The 15,748-nt window shown below is 38.3% G+C and overlaps 1 protein-coding gene across 5 annotated transcripts in view; it reads right to left on the bottom strand.

The window, feature by feature from the left end:
• Nucleotides 1-217: 217 nt before the first annotated feature.
• HMG20A (high mobility group 20A) overlaps nt 218-15,748 on the bottom strand; it is a 43,667-nt gene continuing 28,136 nt past the window's right edge. For all 5 annotated transcript variants that reach the window (XM_037394413.1, XM_037394411.1, XM_037394410.1 and 2 more), the window contains 7 exons: nt 15,162-15,377; nt 11,986-12,118; nt 11,583-11,614; nt 7,242-7,317; nt 6,146-6,361; nt 5,339-5,482; nt 218-3,047 (listed from right to left, as the gene is read on the bottom strand). In XM_037394413.1, coding sequence (XP_037250310.1) covers nt 5,346-5,482; nt 6,146-6,361; nt 7,242-7,317; nt 11,583-11,614; nt 11,986-12,118; nt 15,162-15,377 — 810 coding nt within the window. In that variant the 3' untranslated portion in view covers nt 218-3,047; nt 5,339-5,345. The remainder of the gene's footprint in view (nt 3,048-5,338; nt 5,483-6,145; nt 6,362-7,241; nt 7,318-11,582; nt 11,615-11,985; nt 12,119-15,161; nt 15,378-15,748) is intronic.

Genomic DNA, 15,748 nt, shown 5'->3' with positions numbered 1-15,748 from the left:
CTATAACCAAAGATCTCTGAAGTTTGAAGTTTTCATCACTATAAATAATAACTACTTCCTTTAGCTTATTCAGAAGGAGATAAACTTAGGATGGACAGGGGGAAGGGGCACATTATTTCCTTTCAAAGGTTAGTGTGGAGTTGCCAAAATCTCTCAGTCAAGACAGCAGTGCTAGTAATAGTTCTTTCATGAAAATGCACTTAAAATTGAATCAAAATGAATTCAATGTGGAATCATTTTAATGAAGCAAGTGTCAAACAAGCACATCAAATTCTTAAAAACAAAGGAACTTCAAAGTTTAATTACAAAAACATTGTACAGAAAACTTGGCATCTCAACAATTCCAAACACATCAATCCAGCACATGGCTTCTGTTTTCATATATTTCTCAACACTTCTTTAAGCAACAAAAGTATTCTATCTCGCTCTTCTTCTTGACACCCACTTATTTTTTACTTTTTTTTTTTATTCAACCAACACTGAAAAATGTAAACTGAAGTGACACTCTGAAAACAATGGAAAGACAAAAAACATTTTTACAGGGTTAATCAATGTAAATAAAACTTCTTACTGAGGCAAAACATTATCTGTCACATCATTAGCGGGCAAGAACTTAGTCTTCCCCCAGATGCTTTAAGACAGGTATACCATCTCCCTGCCTCCCTTGTTGGAAAAAGCAAAAGATTTGTCAGCTCTCAGCTAATAATATCACATTAAATTTCTTATCCCATAACACTGGCATGCTGCTCAACAGACTGATGTATTAGCAGTACGTCACAAACTGATAGCTCCACTGAATTTATGTAAGCAGGGGCAGCCTGCAGCCAGCCCCATACCTTATTTACATTATGTGTACGTCACAGCCTGGAACTGCATCCTTCCATTATATGACATAGCAATTTCTGGAGTCTTCATGGGATACAACTCCAGGGATTAGGTAAGATGCCAGAGACTAACTCTAGACTTCTATAAATCAACTTTTGGCTATGCAGTGCATTTTGGCCACTTCAATATAACTCAAATATCACTAGTTCTAAAAGACAAGATACACACAGGTGATGAAGTTATCGCTGCTTCTTCTGGAGACATTATTAACCTTTAGGAATCCTCCACCCCCCCAGCCCCAAGTAACTGTTATAGAATGTACTAAAAAAGTTCATGCCAACATCAGCTGGTCTCATCCATGATAAGGAAAACGAAGGTCAATGCAGCAAACTGAGATTCTTTTTTGTGAAGTCTTGAAAATGAGACCGAAGACAAGAGAAAGGAGTTTCCTCCCTGAAGGAAGACTTGCATTTACATGGAAATCCTTGCTGCTCAGCTACAGCAATAACCCCATGACTAAGTGGAGACCTGACATACAACATGTTGACCTCGAGATGGCTTCAGGCAAGAACAAAGCCCATGTGTATAGCGTGGGAAAAGAAGAAACTGCTTTTTAGTCTTCAAATACTTGTGTCACAGATACATTAAAGTGATGCTGACTGCAATGCACTCCAGTAATAAAAGCAATCTCCAATTCTTAACAGGGAAATTGTAAAGATTTCTTACGTAGGAGCAAGGAGATTGTCATGTGGAAGAGCATTTCAACCACTACCATAAAGCACAGAGATGTCCAACAAGTGCTCAACCAAAGTCTGAATTAACAGTTTGACAGGAACCAAAGGGCAGCAAATGATTTGCATAAGTTAGTGCAGTCAGTAGATGCCTTCACCTTTGATAGGAGGTGCAGTGTAGCTCAGCAAGATCAAAGTCTAGCGTGCAAAGTCCTACCTGATTAAGTGAAAGGCCATTTAGGTCACACTGGAACATAATACGCTGAATGCTATAGGCTCCACAAGCTGTACTTTAACTGTATAAAAGGTAAAAGCACTTACAGGCTGTAACGTAGAATTCTGTGGACTGCTATGTGGACCTAACTGCTAATAGCTTTCTCTGCTCTAATAATAATTCATGCAAAAATACATGTGCTGCTTCCAGGCATATTGGTTCCCAGCACTGTGATTTCAGGAGGGCAGACAAAAAAATGCAATCCCCCTGCCCGCTTCTGTTTTTATAGAGTAATGTTCTCACCATGAGATCATTCTCTTAAAAACAAGGCAGTACCATTAAATGAGACTGAGCAACATATCAGATGAAGGGGAAGCTCTGTGGTTTAAAAATGGAGATTCCTATTTTCCCTGCTGAGAATGACTAACATTTCTCTTTCTTTCTTTCTTACCATTAACTGTGTTCTAGTAAAATGCTCCACCAAACATTTTCAAGAGATAACAGGAGCCCTTCACAGAAGAGCAGGACACTATGTGCAAGAGAGGTGCTTGAAGAGACAGAGGAGAGAAGAAGTCTGTCTCGTAGCAGAATCAAGTCACAAAGCATCAACCACAGCCAGTCTCTAGCAGGGAGCAAACTCACATTGCTGAAGTTGCGGGCTAACACAAAAAAAACCAGGATTCTGCTTAAGAAAAGCTTATATAAACATAGCAGGGAGGGTAGGACAAGACAGTGCACCAACGAAGACTGCCTATTATAGCAGAGAACACAAGCACTGCTGTCCAGTACTGCAAGTATCAGATAACAAGATCAAAAGAAGAAAACTAAAGCAGAGGAAGGTAATCCCGCAAGATAAACATGAAAGCAAAATAAAAACCACTAGAAGATGTTAGGCAATATAACAGATCAAAATTATTACTACAACACACAGGCTGACCATTCATTTCACAAACTGCGAGATTTCATCTCCATAGTCAGCCAGTCCACAGAACATATGCACCCTCACACTCCGCAAAATTAATAAGAAACTGAAGATTGCACAAAAGTTGCATGCTCTTAAATGTTTACACAGAGGACAGTTCCAAATGTTTAGTGGGTGGTATCTGTGGCTTCTTAAGACCTTTTAATGCATCGATCTGTTTGTCTCACTGACAAACCACAAAGGCAGGGACCAGGACAAACCTGTGATTCTGCCTCCCACCCCTAGTCTTTCCCTCATGGCTTCTTATTCCACACTGGCCAAAAAAATTTTGTAAAGCATCCCTGGGTCACAAGACCTGCAGATGAAACAGAAAAATAAGTGTTAGTCCTGGAAGACTGTAATCGTCTAAATCGGCACCGCAACATTATTTTTTGCATGATTTATCTGAAAACATAATATTAGTAACTATAGCAAAGAAGCCTACAGAGACAGAACTGTAACTGAATTCCTGTTTTCATCCAAAGAACAGAGCGCTAAATAACAAAACCCTTCCTCTTCTCCCCCACATACTGCTTGCACAAAGAAGTTCTTTACCATGCAGTAAAAAAACACCAAAACACAAAACCCAGTAGAGTCAAATAGTCACTAAATACAATGTACTAAGCCACTAAAAAACCTCCTCAGTTCTATGAAATAGTGGCTTTCAAGAGCATCATAATAAATAGATTTTTCAATGAAATTATTTGTAATGTGGCTCAACCTCAAACAGACCATTTGTTTGATAAGAGATAACATTTAGGAGAATTAATATACTTCATACACATGTTAAAAAAGGGATAATGATGACAACAGTTCGCTGGTACAGTTTATTAGATGTCAGCTGAACCTTTTTATGCAAAGCTTCCCTCTTTTCTAGGGAAGCTCTACGTTTTTCAAGGTTTGCATCCAATAAAGTCCCACTTTATCCCTTCTAAGATTTTTCCACAAAATATAATCACTGCCAAGTGAATGTCAGTGTAATTAACAGCCCTATGAAATACCTGATTATATCTAGTTACATACATGTCTTTATATAATGAAACTAGGTGATCATTAATCACATTTTTAATTGTTTCACACTGTTTTGCTCCTGGAACGAGGGAAGATATTGGTGGGAGGGGAAAGAAAGGAATGAAGTCCTATTTTTGCACTGTAAAATAGAAGGAAGAATTCTAAAGGAAGAATTATTTTTTCCAAACCAATGACAGCTGAATCTAGTTTACCCAAGAAAAAGTTACCTGCATTTTTAGGAACATATAAATTGTTCATCACTTAGGAAATATGAATCCACCTGACATGAGAACTGAAGTCTAGATTTTAGCAGCCTTGATATAATGATTTTTCTGGCAAGGTCCTTAAAGGACAAATATCTGTTTCAGGGCCTTGCATATCCTTCTAATAAGTGATTGATGAGAAACTCTTTTCCTTCTTATGCATTCTGTGAAACCTCCATCCCCCAATTCTCTTTCTGAGCCTGAATGCCAACTGAAAACAGTACACAAAAATGAGGACGTTGATGAGCTACTGAAAAATCTGAGACCTGGATATACAAGCTGTTCCCTTCATAAATAGCAGCAGTAAAGGCACTTCTTCATTCTGCTCGGAGCTCACTAATCTCTTAGAACTATAGTCTGTTCCATCTGGCTACCCTCTAGAAGGACAATGATCTTTTAGCTTAAGCCACACTTTAATGGGGAACATGTAATTAACTGTTCTACACAGTATCATGAAAGGTCAGAATCAGAAAGGGTAAAAAGCCCTGTCTTCGTATTTGCAGACAGCAACAATCATAGCTTTACTTGCATTTCTAAACACTGTTCAAGACATATACATGATCTCTACATAATCAATGCCTAAAGAATGGAGGTATGCACACAGTACATCTTTGTTGATTTTTCTACTCAATTCCCCCATTACAGTTTTCTAAGCTGTTGAACAGAAGCAAAACCACAGAATCATTAGCTCAGTAATAATTTACGCATAAGCCATATGATCATTAGACTCTCAGCAAATGCTATATATAGTCTGAACCACACATCAGTACTTCGTTTACATGTAAACCTTTGTAACCAGAACAGTTTTGCTACAGGTGCTACAGAGCAAGTAGCTGTAAGGTATTTTCAGTTTAACAGAGTTGAGTTCACCTGTAACCTCCTGAGACAAAAAAAATATCTCTGTGACCACTGGAATCTATAATTGATGCAGATTTTTCAGATTTACTTTACTCAGGAAAAAAGGAACCTTCTTCTAAATTAGTCACTCTGTATGTAAGGGTTTTGGTTTGTTTTTTGTTTGGTTGGGTTTTTTACACTATTCCATCAGTATTTTCATTCAACTTGCACACACACAATGAATAATAATAGGACAAACAGCTAATTATGTCTTTATACAAGAGATCTTGGGGCTAAAGTGAATTTCAGAATCCTTTAATGTTGTTGGATATTTTTAAGCCCCTTTGACTTTCATTAAGTCAAACTGCTCCTGTGGCTTTGAAGAATAAAACTTTTTGATTGTACAATACAATGATCAGCACAAGAATCAGTCAGAACAAGTGCCAGAGGTACAAAGTAGACACCAAACAAAAGCAGCCTAAGAGCAAACACTTACCCAGTCACTAGCGTTCAAGTCTGTTTACTACATCTCGGACTGTGGCTATGAGGTTCTCATTCTCCTGTGGGTTAGCCATAATAATACTGTGCAGCCTATTCATGTAGGAATCAATAGTTTCCATCGTGGGTGTTTCCCCGCTACCTATAGTTAACGTAGTAAAATGAGCACAGAATATTTAGACGACAGCAGCAATTACAAAAAGTTAAGACGATGCTAAAGGCAATTTGTGCGTACATGCAAACTGCTATAGGAGGTGATTTTGCCATGCACCACCTCTTGTGACAGATTCTGTAAAGTGATGTCCTCCTAACTCCACAAAGTGAGTAGTTCCAAGGATATCAGGACTAATGAAGCATGGTTCTCTTTGATTTGGGTCTCAGTTGATTATAACAACTGGGACTGCATTCATAGTATCTCAGTGGATTCCCTGGCATCTGACAATACAGATGCAGACTTTCTTTAAATCAAGGAACTTGCAAGTTCTGTCTTTTCTATTTAGTAACATTTTCACAAAACAAGTGAAGGAGAGCAAGGACTGAACATGTGTCTCACTTTATTAGGAAAAGTAAGAGTAGGAAGAAAAAAAAAAGCCATGTTGAAATAAAGCACTGACACTAAACCTTTCTCTGCATGCATTTTAAGATTTCATTATCAAATACAAAAAAGCTCAGAAACAGCCAAGACCACAGAACTACAACAGTAGGACACGCCTTGTAAATACACAACATTTATATAAACATAAGAAGATAAACTTAACATATCAGACATCCATAAGGGGGGGAAAAAAAAAAAAAAAAGTCTCACCTGGTAGCGGGACTCCAGCAAAGCTGGTTGTGAGTGCTTGGCGTAAAGTCTCTAGATGCTGTTGCAGCACTGTGTTACGGCTCCGCTCTTGTATTACATCAACCTCCAATTTCTCCACTGCAGTCCGCATACTCTCAACATGTTTCTGCAGAGCAGCATTCCTCTCCTCAAACTCCATGTTGGATTTACGCAGCTGCCGCAGCTCAGCTTCACGTGCTGTGAATATCAACCCATCCCCATGTAGTCAAAAAACTATAAAAAACCATATCTATGATTGGTAGGCAATAAATCAGAATTTTCTAGAGTGCTCAACTGATTATTACAAATGGTGCATTTTTGGTTTATAGATGAAAATGCATCATGTCGTGGAGTGCCAACAGTAGTACTTAAATAGACTTGGGGGGCAGGGGGAGAGTAAAGAGAGAGAGAAATTAGAAGATATTCAAAGCATCAGAATGGAAGTGAATAGCAGAATTGATTAGGAAGGAATACTGCAAGACTGACTTCAAATGCATTCAGTATGACCTAGCTTAGCAGCAGTGGTAAGAGGCCTACAGAGAAGACACCCATTACAAAAATACATTTCTTTTCATCATCAGGAAAAGTATCTGAGTCTGAAGTCTGTTCAGTCAAGAAAGTGTACGGGAAATCTGGCAAAAAAATCCTAAACTCTTGGGACATGCAGCTACAAAACCCAAACAGAGTAACAGAAAATCTATCAGTGTAATCTTCCAAATATCCAGAGGGAAAAAAATAAAATACTGTTATAAGTAGCCTCAATCATCATCATGGTACATCTTAGGTATTTCTTAATCCTACAGAACAGCAGATCCAACTTGGAATGGCTAGAATAACAGCAAGCGGAATTTAACATTAGAAATATTCTCCAAAAAGAACAGTTTTGGAAGACAAAGCCAAGAAAAACTGCTGTTGCAGCCACTGTGTTCATACAGAGGTAAGGTAATAACAAACACTAATAACTCTATCCAAGATATTACCTGAGCTGCGATGGGACAGTACAAGGACTCTTCAGCTGGGCAGCATGTAGCAAAAACTTTGGAAAAGCAAAGAAGGGGCCCTCTAAAGTTTAATTTACCTTTACTATGATTCAGGAACTCTTCCGTGAAGATTGGAATATCAAAAACAGATCTCTCCTTTGTATCTGCTTCTTTCTACAAAAGAGAGTAATATATAGCTAAATACTGCTCGTTTTCAGGAATTCATGAAATTGTTTTGATCAAGAAAATGGAAAGAGAAGGGAGACCAAAAACTGAGACAGATGAAGAGCTGGGCGGACGGAAGACAATTCCAGCTACTACCAAGAAAGGCCAAAGGGTAGGTCTTAGCTTTTTAATATATAGGTTTAATAAAGGTCAAATACCATTATAAAGAAATACCATATAATGTACTAAAATACACACTTTCACCCTAATGACATTACACATCAGGATAATTTGGTTTTAAAACTATCAGAATTCATCTATATTTTCCACTGGAAAGCATTCCACCATCAGCCAACTGACACATCCTGAAATAGTCTATACAGGAATATCAACAGGAGATAAAGCGACCAAAATGCACCGGAAGTTTCCTGATTTTTTGTCTCGCGCTTCCAAAGCAAAAGAGAAAACAGCCAGGAAAATCAACAGCTAAAGGAAAAATAAGCAACTCTTCCACAGTGCACCAATTCCGCATGTCTGTTTCCCAACTGGAAGAGATGTGCATTTTGACTCTGAAAGAGATGGGAGCTGCACAGTGGTTCAAGCAAGCCACACCTTTTTTAAATGATGTTGATGGATGCTGCCACTATTGAGAAGGAAGTCTATAAACACGATTTGCAAGAGTCTATGGAGAAAATCTGCTTACAGAGTACGTAGTATCTTGGAAGGCTAAAGGTGAATATGTATAGGTATATTTTGCTCTTAGAAAGCAGTCGTTCACTGTGGCTATGGCAATAGCCAATGTATGGTTTGTGACTATAGTAGGCTTTTTTTCTTTCCTTTTTTTTTTTTTTAAAAAAAACACTTTTAAATCAGGAAATGCTCTATAACTTAGTCCAAAAGCATAAAAACCTTTATTTCACTGAGGGAAAAAGCCTACCACAATATACCTTAGTCACCATTTCTGCATGTCAAAAATCAACAGGAATTAATGCTTGCTTTAAAATCTGCATCGGTATTGACAAAGCCAATGCAAATTTGGTTTGATAAACTGCAGCAACTACAATCAACCTGTTACTTAATACAGAAAACAAAGTAAAGCATAAGAGAATGCCTGTGGAGAACAAACGCTTTTCAAACCTCTCAAATGCCATAGTTGATAACACAACACAAACTGATCCTCCAAAATTATGCAGTGTCAAACATCATTTGGTGCCCAGAAGAAAACGTAGATGCTTAACAGCTGCTAAGGAAATTCTGGCACCCAGAATACCACATTTGTGTCTTGCCACAAAGGGCACTTTGGGTGATCTGGCAGTCACTTGGCAGTCAACCAAGGCAAGACCAGATGGAACTTCAGTACCTTGGTCTCTACCTCAGGAGACTGTCAATTGATTGGGGTTTTTTTAAGTAAAAGAGAAGGTGAATATTATTGTCTGGTATAATTACAGCTAGGAAACTCTGTATGTGCTGTGAGAATTTACAAGCTCACTTGGCTTTAATCAGCTGAAGATATGCTAGAAACAGGTGGGACTAGAGGGACGGGAAACAAACCTTCCCAGCTCTGTGAGATATAGTAGGGTGTTGCTAGAGGATCATGACCACACATTCTTCACTGAAGTTTTGATACTTGATAGGGAAAAAGTCTCAAGAGTATGTATTTAGAAATGAGAAGTCATGTACAGAAGTGTGCACAACACATTCATTTTGTCTGAACACTCCCTAGGTGGCTAGGGATTAATTTCACCCCGTAATCTAGGATCTCAACATTAATGTGCACTAAGAAATGTTGGCAGTTATGAAGTTCAGTTAAAACACTAATGGGACATCCATCTTAGATATTCCAATTCACGCTTACTATTGCTACTTGCATGCAAAGAGGCACTGGCTCTAGTCATCACTGGCTCCTAGACAACAGATGGTGGAGAAGAGGGTACTGTGAAGAGGAGAGGTTATTCTGTTTACAGCTCTAGGATACAGGTTTTTCAGGTAAAACAAAAAAATTATTAAAGCAGTTAGATGAAACTGATCAGCTTCTGAAAGGCAACCAAGAAATTCAACTAAACAGAAGAGTAATAATGAATACCATCCGTGCTCTACCATTGCAGAATACATTACCCAGCACATAAAAGATACTCTTGAGAGCTCTGAAGCTTAAGGCATTCTGAGGTTCACTCAGCGTTAAAATCATAAGGTTTTGATCATCTCCTACTAAATAGGCCCAGTCTGTTCAGGTTACATACCATTTTGTCATCCCTCAAATCAAAATAGAAACAAAATTATTGTTTCTCCCATTTGCCTTAAATAAGATTGAGATGCTACCAGAGTGTCAACTATATAATACCATTCTCATCTGGTTATTAAAACTGATGCTGATCTTTGGAGGTTCTGGAACAAATCAGACTTGAAGTTCTTAGAGACATAGTAAAGTATGGTACAGAGAAAGCTGAGATGTTGGGTGGGGGCGTTTAGGCTCATCCTTCCTTGTATGGTCAGGTGCAGGCAACGTAAGGAACAGATATAATAAATATACTACTCCATGAAAAAAATGTTCTCAGAGTAGATTGTTTTCTTCTTGTGCACTTACACCATGGCAGCCATTTCCCTGTCTTCAAAGGCTGTACATACTAGCAGGCAATGCCTAATCTCCCTGACACGGTGTATAAATCTTTGAAATCTTGCCAGCAAGATGTTGTGTAATTGACTGCATGAAGCTAGACCTACTCTGATTCTAACAGTTTGAGGAAAGAAGCAATAACAGAACAATGGAGAACAATCAACAATGGTTTGGCCACTGATGATGACAATTACTAGTTCTAGTGTATATTGCAATATGTCATATTTATGAAGCTAGGATTTGGAGGAAGAAAAATGTTCTATTTTATGCCCACAGATGAGCTCATTAAGACAGCATCTCCATGTTTTTAATGGCTATATCCGCCTACTAAAAGTTTCCTCTCTCCTTCCCAAGATTCATCCTTTTTTTTGTTGGTTTTTTTTTTTTAATTATACTTAGTATTTGAACTGTACATTGCAATACTTTTTGGAATTCATCTCTATATACAATATTTAAAATTAGTTCAACGCTGATTCACTGAAACTAAATCATGAACACCTAAGTGGAGTGAGGGGAAAAGGAAAGGTTTCTTTGACCATATGTTCTTATATTCTCTCAATAAATAATTTAATTGGCTCATATCTGGTAATCACAAACACAATAATAATAGTCAATGTGGATAAGTGAAAGCAGCAAGACAACAAAAAGCTTTAGTCCTGCTTCCAGTACTAACCTGAGTGTATTATTTGTAAAAGCAATCTAAAATTTTTCTGCTTGTTCTTTGCCTGTACAGGATTATAATACTTCTCCCTTGCAGAGAAGATGTGAAAGCCTATCGGGGATAAGCATGTGGAATTTTACAATATAAAGGTGAAAAATGCTGAGCAAACATGCAGCCTTTCAGAACAGGATGCCTGCCTAATGTGTTGCTAGTTCAACTATGTAGTAACTACCTGATGAGGCTTAAAAACCCCACAGGGTATGGAGGATTCCTTTATAATGGCATTTATGACATCAGATTTCAGCAACCTGTAGTTTGCCACCTCTATAATTTAAAGGTTATGTAAACATGGCAATTAACCTAGAACTTGAAGCCTTCAGTATTCTGGTTTTTGTACAAATAAAGACAAACTTAGACTGAGTGATTAAAGAATAAGAAATTCTGGGGACCACATACTTCTTCAAATTAATCTCACTGCAAGTACTTCCTTTGAGAGTTAATAAAAAGGTGTATCAAAAACATGAAACCAAAGCATCTTCCTGGAAGTGAAATTTATTTTCCTTAGACAAGACCAGTAGCTGTCTCTCAGCAGTGCACAGCCTTGTCAGTTCATTAAATTTTCTGCTTTGAAAAATTTCAAAGTAAAAATTTTGCAAGTTGAACGTCTAACATACTAGATACAGCTCAATTATACTGACTTACATCCATTTATTTAACATTACAAAACAGATCTGTTTTAAGTATAACCTACACTCTCACTCTATCCTAGATCATTTGTGCCTGCCCAAGACTTAGTAAATTTAGTTTTCACCTTACTAGTGTGAGCCTAAGAGTACTCGGTTGTTCCTTTTGATCAGAAACTGCATAAGCAGAATTCATACTCTAAACGTCTAATTAGGGTCTTCAACTGGCATAAACTGGTTTTTATTGACTGCACTAGAAACTTTTGTCATCTGAAAATCTACCCACTGATGTAAAGGGTAGAATGAAGAGGTTTACCTCATGATCATGGGCTGGCTGTCTTGCTCCATCTGAAAAAGAAAAAACAAACAAGAGATTCCCCCAAACCCGTAAGACTTGAGAAAACAAAAACCAAATTAAAGCAGCTACACAAACATAATCACAGAACAGTTATAGACCAAAAACTTGTGCAGCTTTCCTAGTAAGTCACATAGAAGCTGTGTCTAACTTTGGTGCTTTTAATGCAAATCCTCCAATAAATTTATATAGTTAAATTTACATAAATTAATCACTTTACACACAGCTGATACAAATGCCATAGAAAGAGCAAATCCACTTTTTAACAAGCCTTTAAATCAAAGGCTTTAAATGAGTGTCAGTTTACACAACTAGTTGTGAATCTTCTGTTGTTCCAGGCACATATTTTTGTCCCATTCAATACCTTGTCTGTGTGATTTGCCTTTTTGTCTGTCCTGTGCTTTCCTGCTAAAGACTTTGTAGGCTTCAGTCTTCTGATACTGCTCCAGCTCCCGCATATAACGCTCCTTATCTCTATCTGCTTCATCAAGGTATCGCTGAAACAAAAAAGTCCAAGAGTTTCAGGGAGTTTCCTCCCCTTCAGGAGGAAGGGAAGAAAAACAACTTGTCAGATGAAGTGCTGATCCATTTCACCTATGCAAACAGGAAAGGAGTGAAGAAACAATGAGAATGTACGTGAGATGCAAAGATATAAGACTTCTGGATAATATTACTGCATTCTGGTGTCCTTTTTTTTTTTTTTTTTTTTTTTGTAATTCAAGTCACTATTCTGTTCACTCTTTTTTGTTAGATCTAGAAGTAACCTGCTACTAAGCTACTCAATTGAACTGAATATCACCTACGTAGGGACTTCAGAATTGCCTTTCTGTGGCCAGGATTAAATGCTGCCAAGCAGGAATGCCTGAACAGATCAAGCTTTAACGTTCAGATCTGTCACAGCAGGGTTCCAATACGCCCTTGTTTTCATGCTCCACAGAAAAAAAGCACTACCACTCTACTACCACACACTTTGCCTGTCTAAGAAGCAAACAAAACATCATGGCTATTGGAAAGAATAGCATAAAGATAAAAGAGCCCAAGTGATATCAATTTAAGCTATCAATGATTAGGTTAAAAGAAAACTTCAGGCCAGAAAAAAAAAAATAAAAAAATCACACGTGCATAATAGAATGAGCTTAACTGGAGAATTCTTCAGGGGAATCGATGAACTGAAAACAATTTAAGGAGTGGTCACAACACTTACTAAAGGGATTATTTCAAGAAAAAAGTAATTTCCCCAATTTTTCCCCGCAACAAGTTTAAAATTCAATGGAAATAAGTATTCAATCTGAGTGAACATTAGTCACTGGGTATGCCTTTTATTTTCATTAAGTCATCACACCAATACATGTAATAGTTATGAATTTCATGCATTTGCAAAACTCTTGTGACCCTGCTGCGGACACTGTTAACCTTCTGGACTGGGGTGCAAATTTAGTGATGCTGGATTTGCGTTTCTTTTGGATATTGTATTCTTCCAGAAGACATTAATTCTTCTCTTCTATCTCCAGCAATATGCTGCTAAAAGAGTACAGTAACCGAGTCAAAAACAACACAAGTTTTTCCTGCTTAACTTGCGTTTTGGATGGATTTTCTTACAGAAAGATTTCTGATGCACTACCTGTAAGTAGACGTCCTAGGTTTTCTAGCACAAATCTATACAGTTCTTTAAATATTTCCCCATACAAGGGAACAAGAAGAAGAATGATTTTTAGGGTGTTTGCTCTATGACTATAGTAATGGTCTTTTTGGAGTGGAGACTCACTATTTGGTCCGTCCAGTCAGCTCAACGGTCCTTGTGCTCACCAAATAGCAAAGGAAATAGCAGGACTGCAGGGCTGGAACAGGGGAAACGCGAGACTTGCCCTTCAGCTGTTATATTGGACAACTAGTTTGCTGTTGCTGGAGCTCAGATGCAAGAGCAGGATTTCAGACACACTTTTCCCCTGGATTACAGGACACTATCCCACACACAGCAGTATATATACTATGACTCCACTGCTTGTTTCAGAACAACTTCATAGTTGTTAGCTAGCCAAAACCAACTTACTCAGCTTCAACAAGAAATTTTGGCTGTTGTATTAGAGATAGGGGTTCCCAAGCAGCAGTGGCCTTCACTGCCTTAGTAAAAAAGGGCAGGAGAAACTGAAGGGAAGGAAGTGCTCAGCAGCCTTTCCCTGACCTGCTATAGACTAGAAACTCACAGCTTTACTCAAAGTACAGATTCCCTGGGGCTTCAAAAAGCAGCACACAGAATAGAGATTTGAACTCAATCTCCTTCTTCCTAGTTTAAAAAAGGTAAAATAAAAATCTGTCTTGGATACGATAAGAATATGTTAAGGGCAAAGGGTAGAGGGGCAGAATGTCTTACTCTCTTCCCTCCCTCTCCCAGCAGACAGCAACATTATTCTCACTACAGATGGGTTACCAAATCAACTGCTTTACTGTTACACAAATTTTCCATTATGATTTACACAGTATGCCGATGCACCATTTTGTAATATCTCTGTATAACTTACATTCTACAAGCCTAGTAAAAAGTGACAAAAGGAACTCTTGTTTTTTGCTTCATCCAGCCAACATAAAAACTTAAGCGTTTTGTCCTTAAAGTATCTTCAAAAGCTTAAATGTCCTGATAAATTCATGTGATAACATCAAGTTGCACTGTGACTGAACTACTGCTTTCCTGTAATCTCCCATTGGCAATGAGGTGCAGATGGCCACACACCCATTAGCAATTACAAAGTGCTCTCTGGAAGGAGTTAAAAGAACCAGACCCGACACTGCCCTGGTCTTCATTCACCTATCAGACCCTGCAGAAGGCCACAGCAGTCCCAATTAGAAGACATCACGTTCTGACTGAAAGGTGGGAAAAACCCTTTTCCTGAGTTAATGTGTGTAGAAAATAGAATAAGTAACTCACTGTCCCATCCATCATACGGATCTCAACTTTGTTTCTAGGGCTAACAATACTTTAAAACATTGTCTAGAAGTTCATTCATGTTAACCATCTCCTTCAGTAACTTGTCCTTTCAGGTCTGCTTGTCTTAGATTAAGACACCAGATGTTTATATACATTGAGGAGTTTATAAAATAAACAGAACTGCAAAATCCTTCAAGGAGTTCTGAAATTCTGCTAAGTTCTCCTCAGCCACAGTGAATAAATGCCTGCCTCATCCTTCTAGTGACTTTGGCTTTGGAAACCAGTAGGTCTCAGCTGTAGAGGAGTTAGGTACAACAGAGTTACACCCAGATGAATCACACAAACCCTGCGATGTCTCAGCAGAGCAATCCCACCTGTTCTGCATATATCCTGGCACTGTCTAGAGGACACAGTTCTCCTCAAGTCACACCTGGATGAGATGCTACAGACCTACCGGCGTTCATTATTTGAACTCTGGAGGATCCGCACCCCTTATTTTGAAATATATTCCTAACCACAACTTTAATCAAAAGCCTATGTTAACTTCCTCACTAAACAGCAATATTCCCATTTAACAGTAATCATAATCCAACAAGGAAAAGGGAGTTTAATGGTACCCGTTTCTCCTCAGGAGGCAGTTTACTCCATTCATTGCCCAGCATCCTGGTGATCTCTGGGAAAGGGACTTCAGGCCTCTTCGCTCGAAGCTGCTCCCTACGCTCATTCATGAATCGCACATACCCTGTGAGGGGGGATTTGGGGGCATTGGTGTCCCTAAGGGGTTTCTTCCTCTTTCTCCCTTTGGCCCAGCCTCCTCGTTTAGTTCTTTGCTGCTGCAAAATGAAAATGGAAGAAAATTCAGATTGAAGGAAAAGAATTACCACCTCTGGAAGGAATAAATACTCATGTCTTAAGCATTTTAATCAGGAGTACACTGCTGCAATACATCTTTTTATGGACATAAGTTTCAAACCTTACTTTAGAGCAATCCCGACTTCAAGAAAAGCCAAAGAAGTCTCATTGTGAAAAGCTGTTTGCAGTATCTCCTGATCCACAGGGACAATAAAATAACATTTGCATCAACTACTGACTGTAAAACCACGAGGACTGATAACCCATGAAATTATCATCCTAGCTAATGCAACAGAATTTTTTTTTCTTAGTTGTTTAAACTTACTCTTACCCTCATATACCCTCCCCCCCA

The sequence above is a fragment of the Falco rusticolus genome, chromosome 7 (genome assembly GCF_015220075.1).
Source record: "Falco rusticolus isolate bFalRus1 chromosome 7, bFalRus1.pri, whole genome shotgun sequence".
Lineage (NCBI taxonomy): Eukaryota > Metazoa > Chordata > Aves > Falconiformes > Falconidae > Falco > Falco rusticolus.
This window is presented reverse-complemented; position numbering and strand designations above follow the sequence as displayed.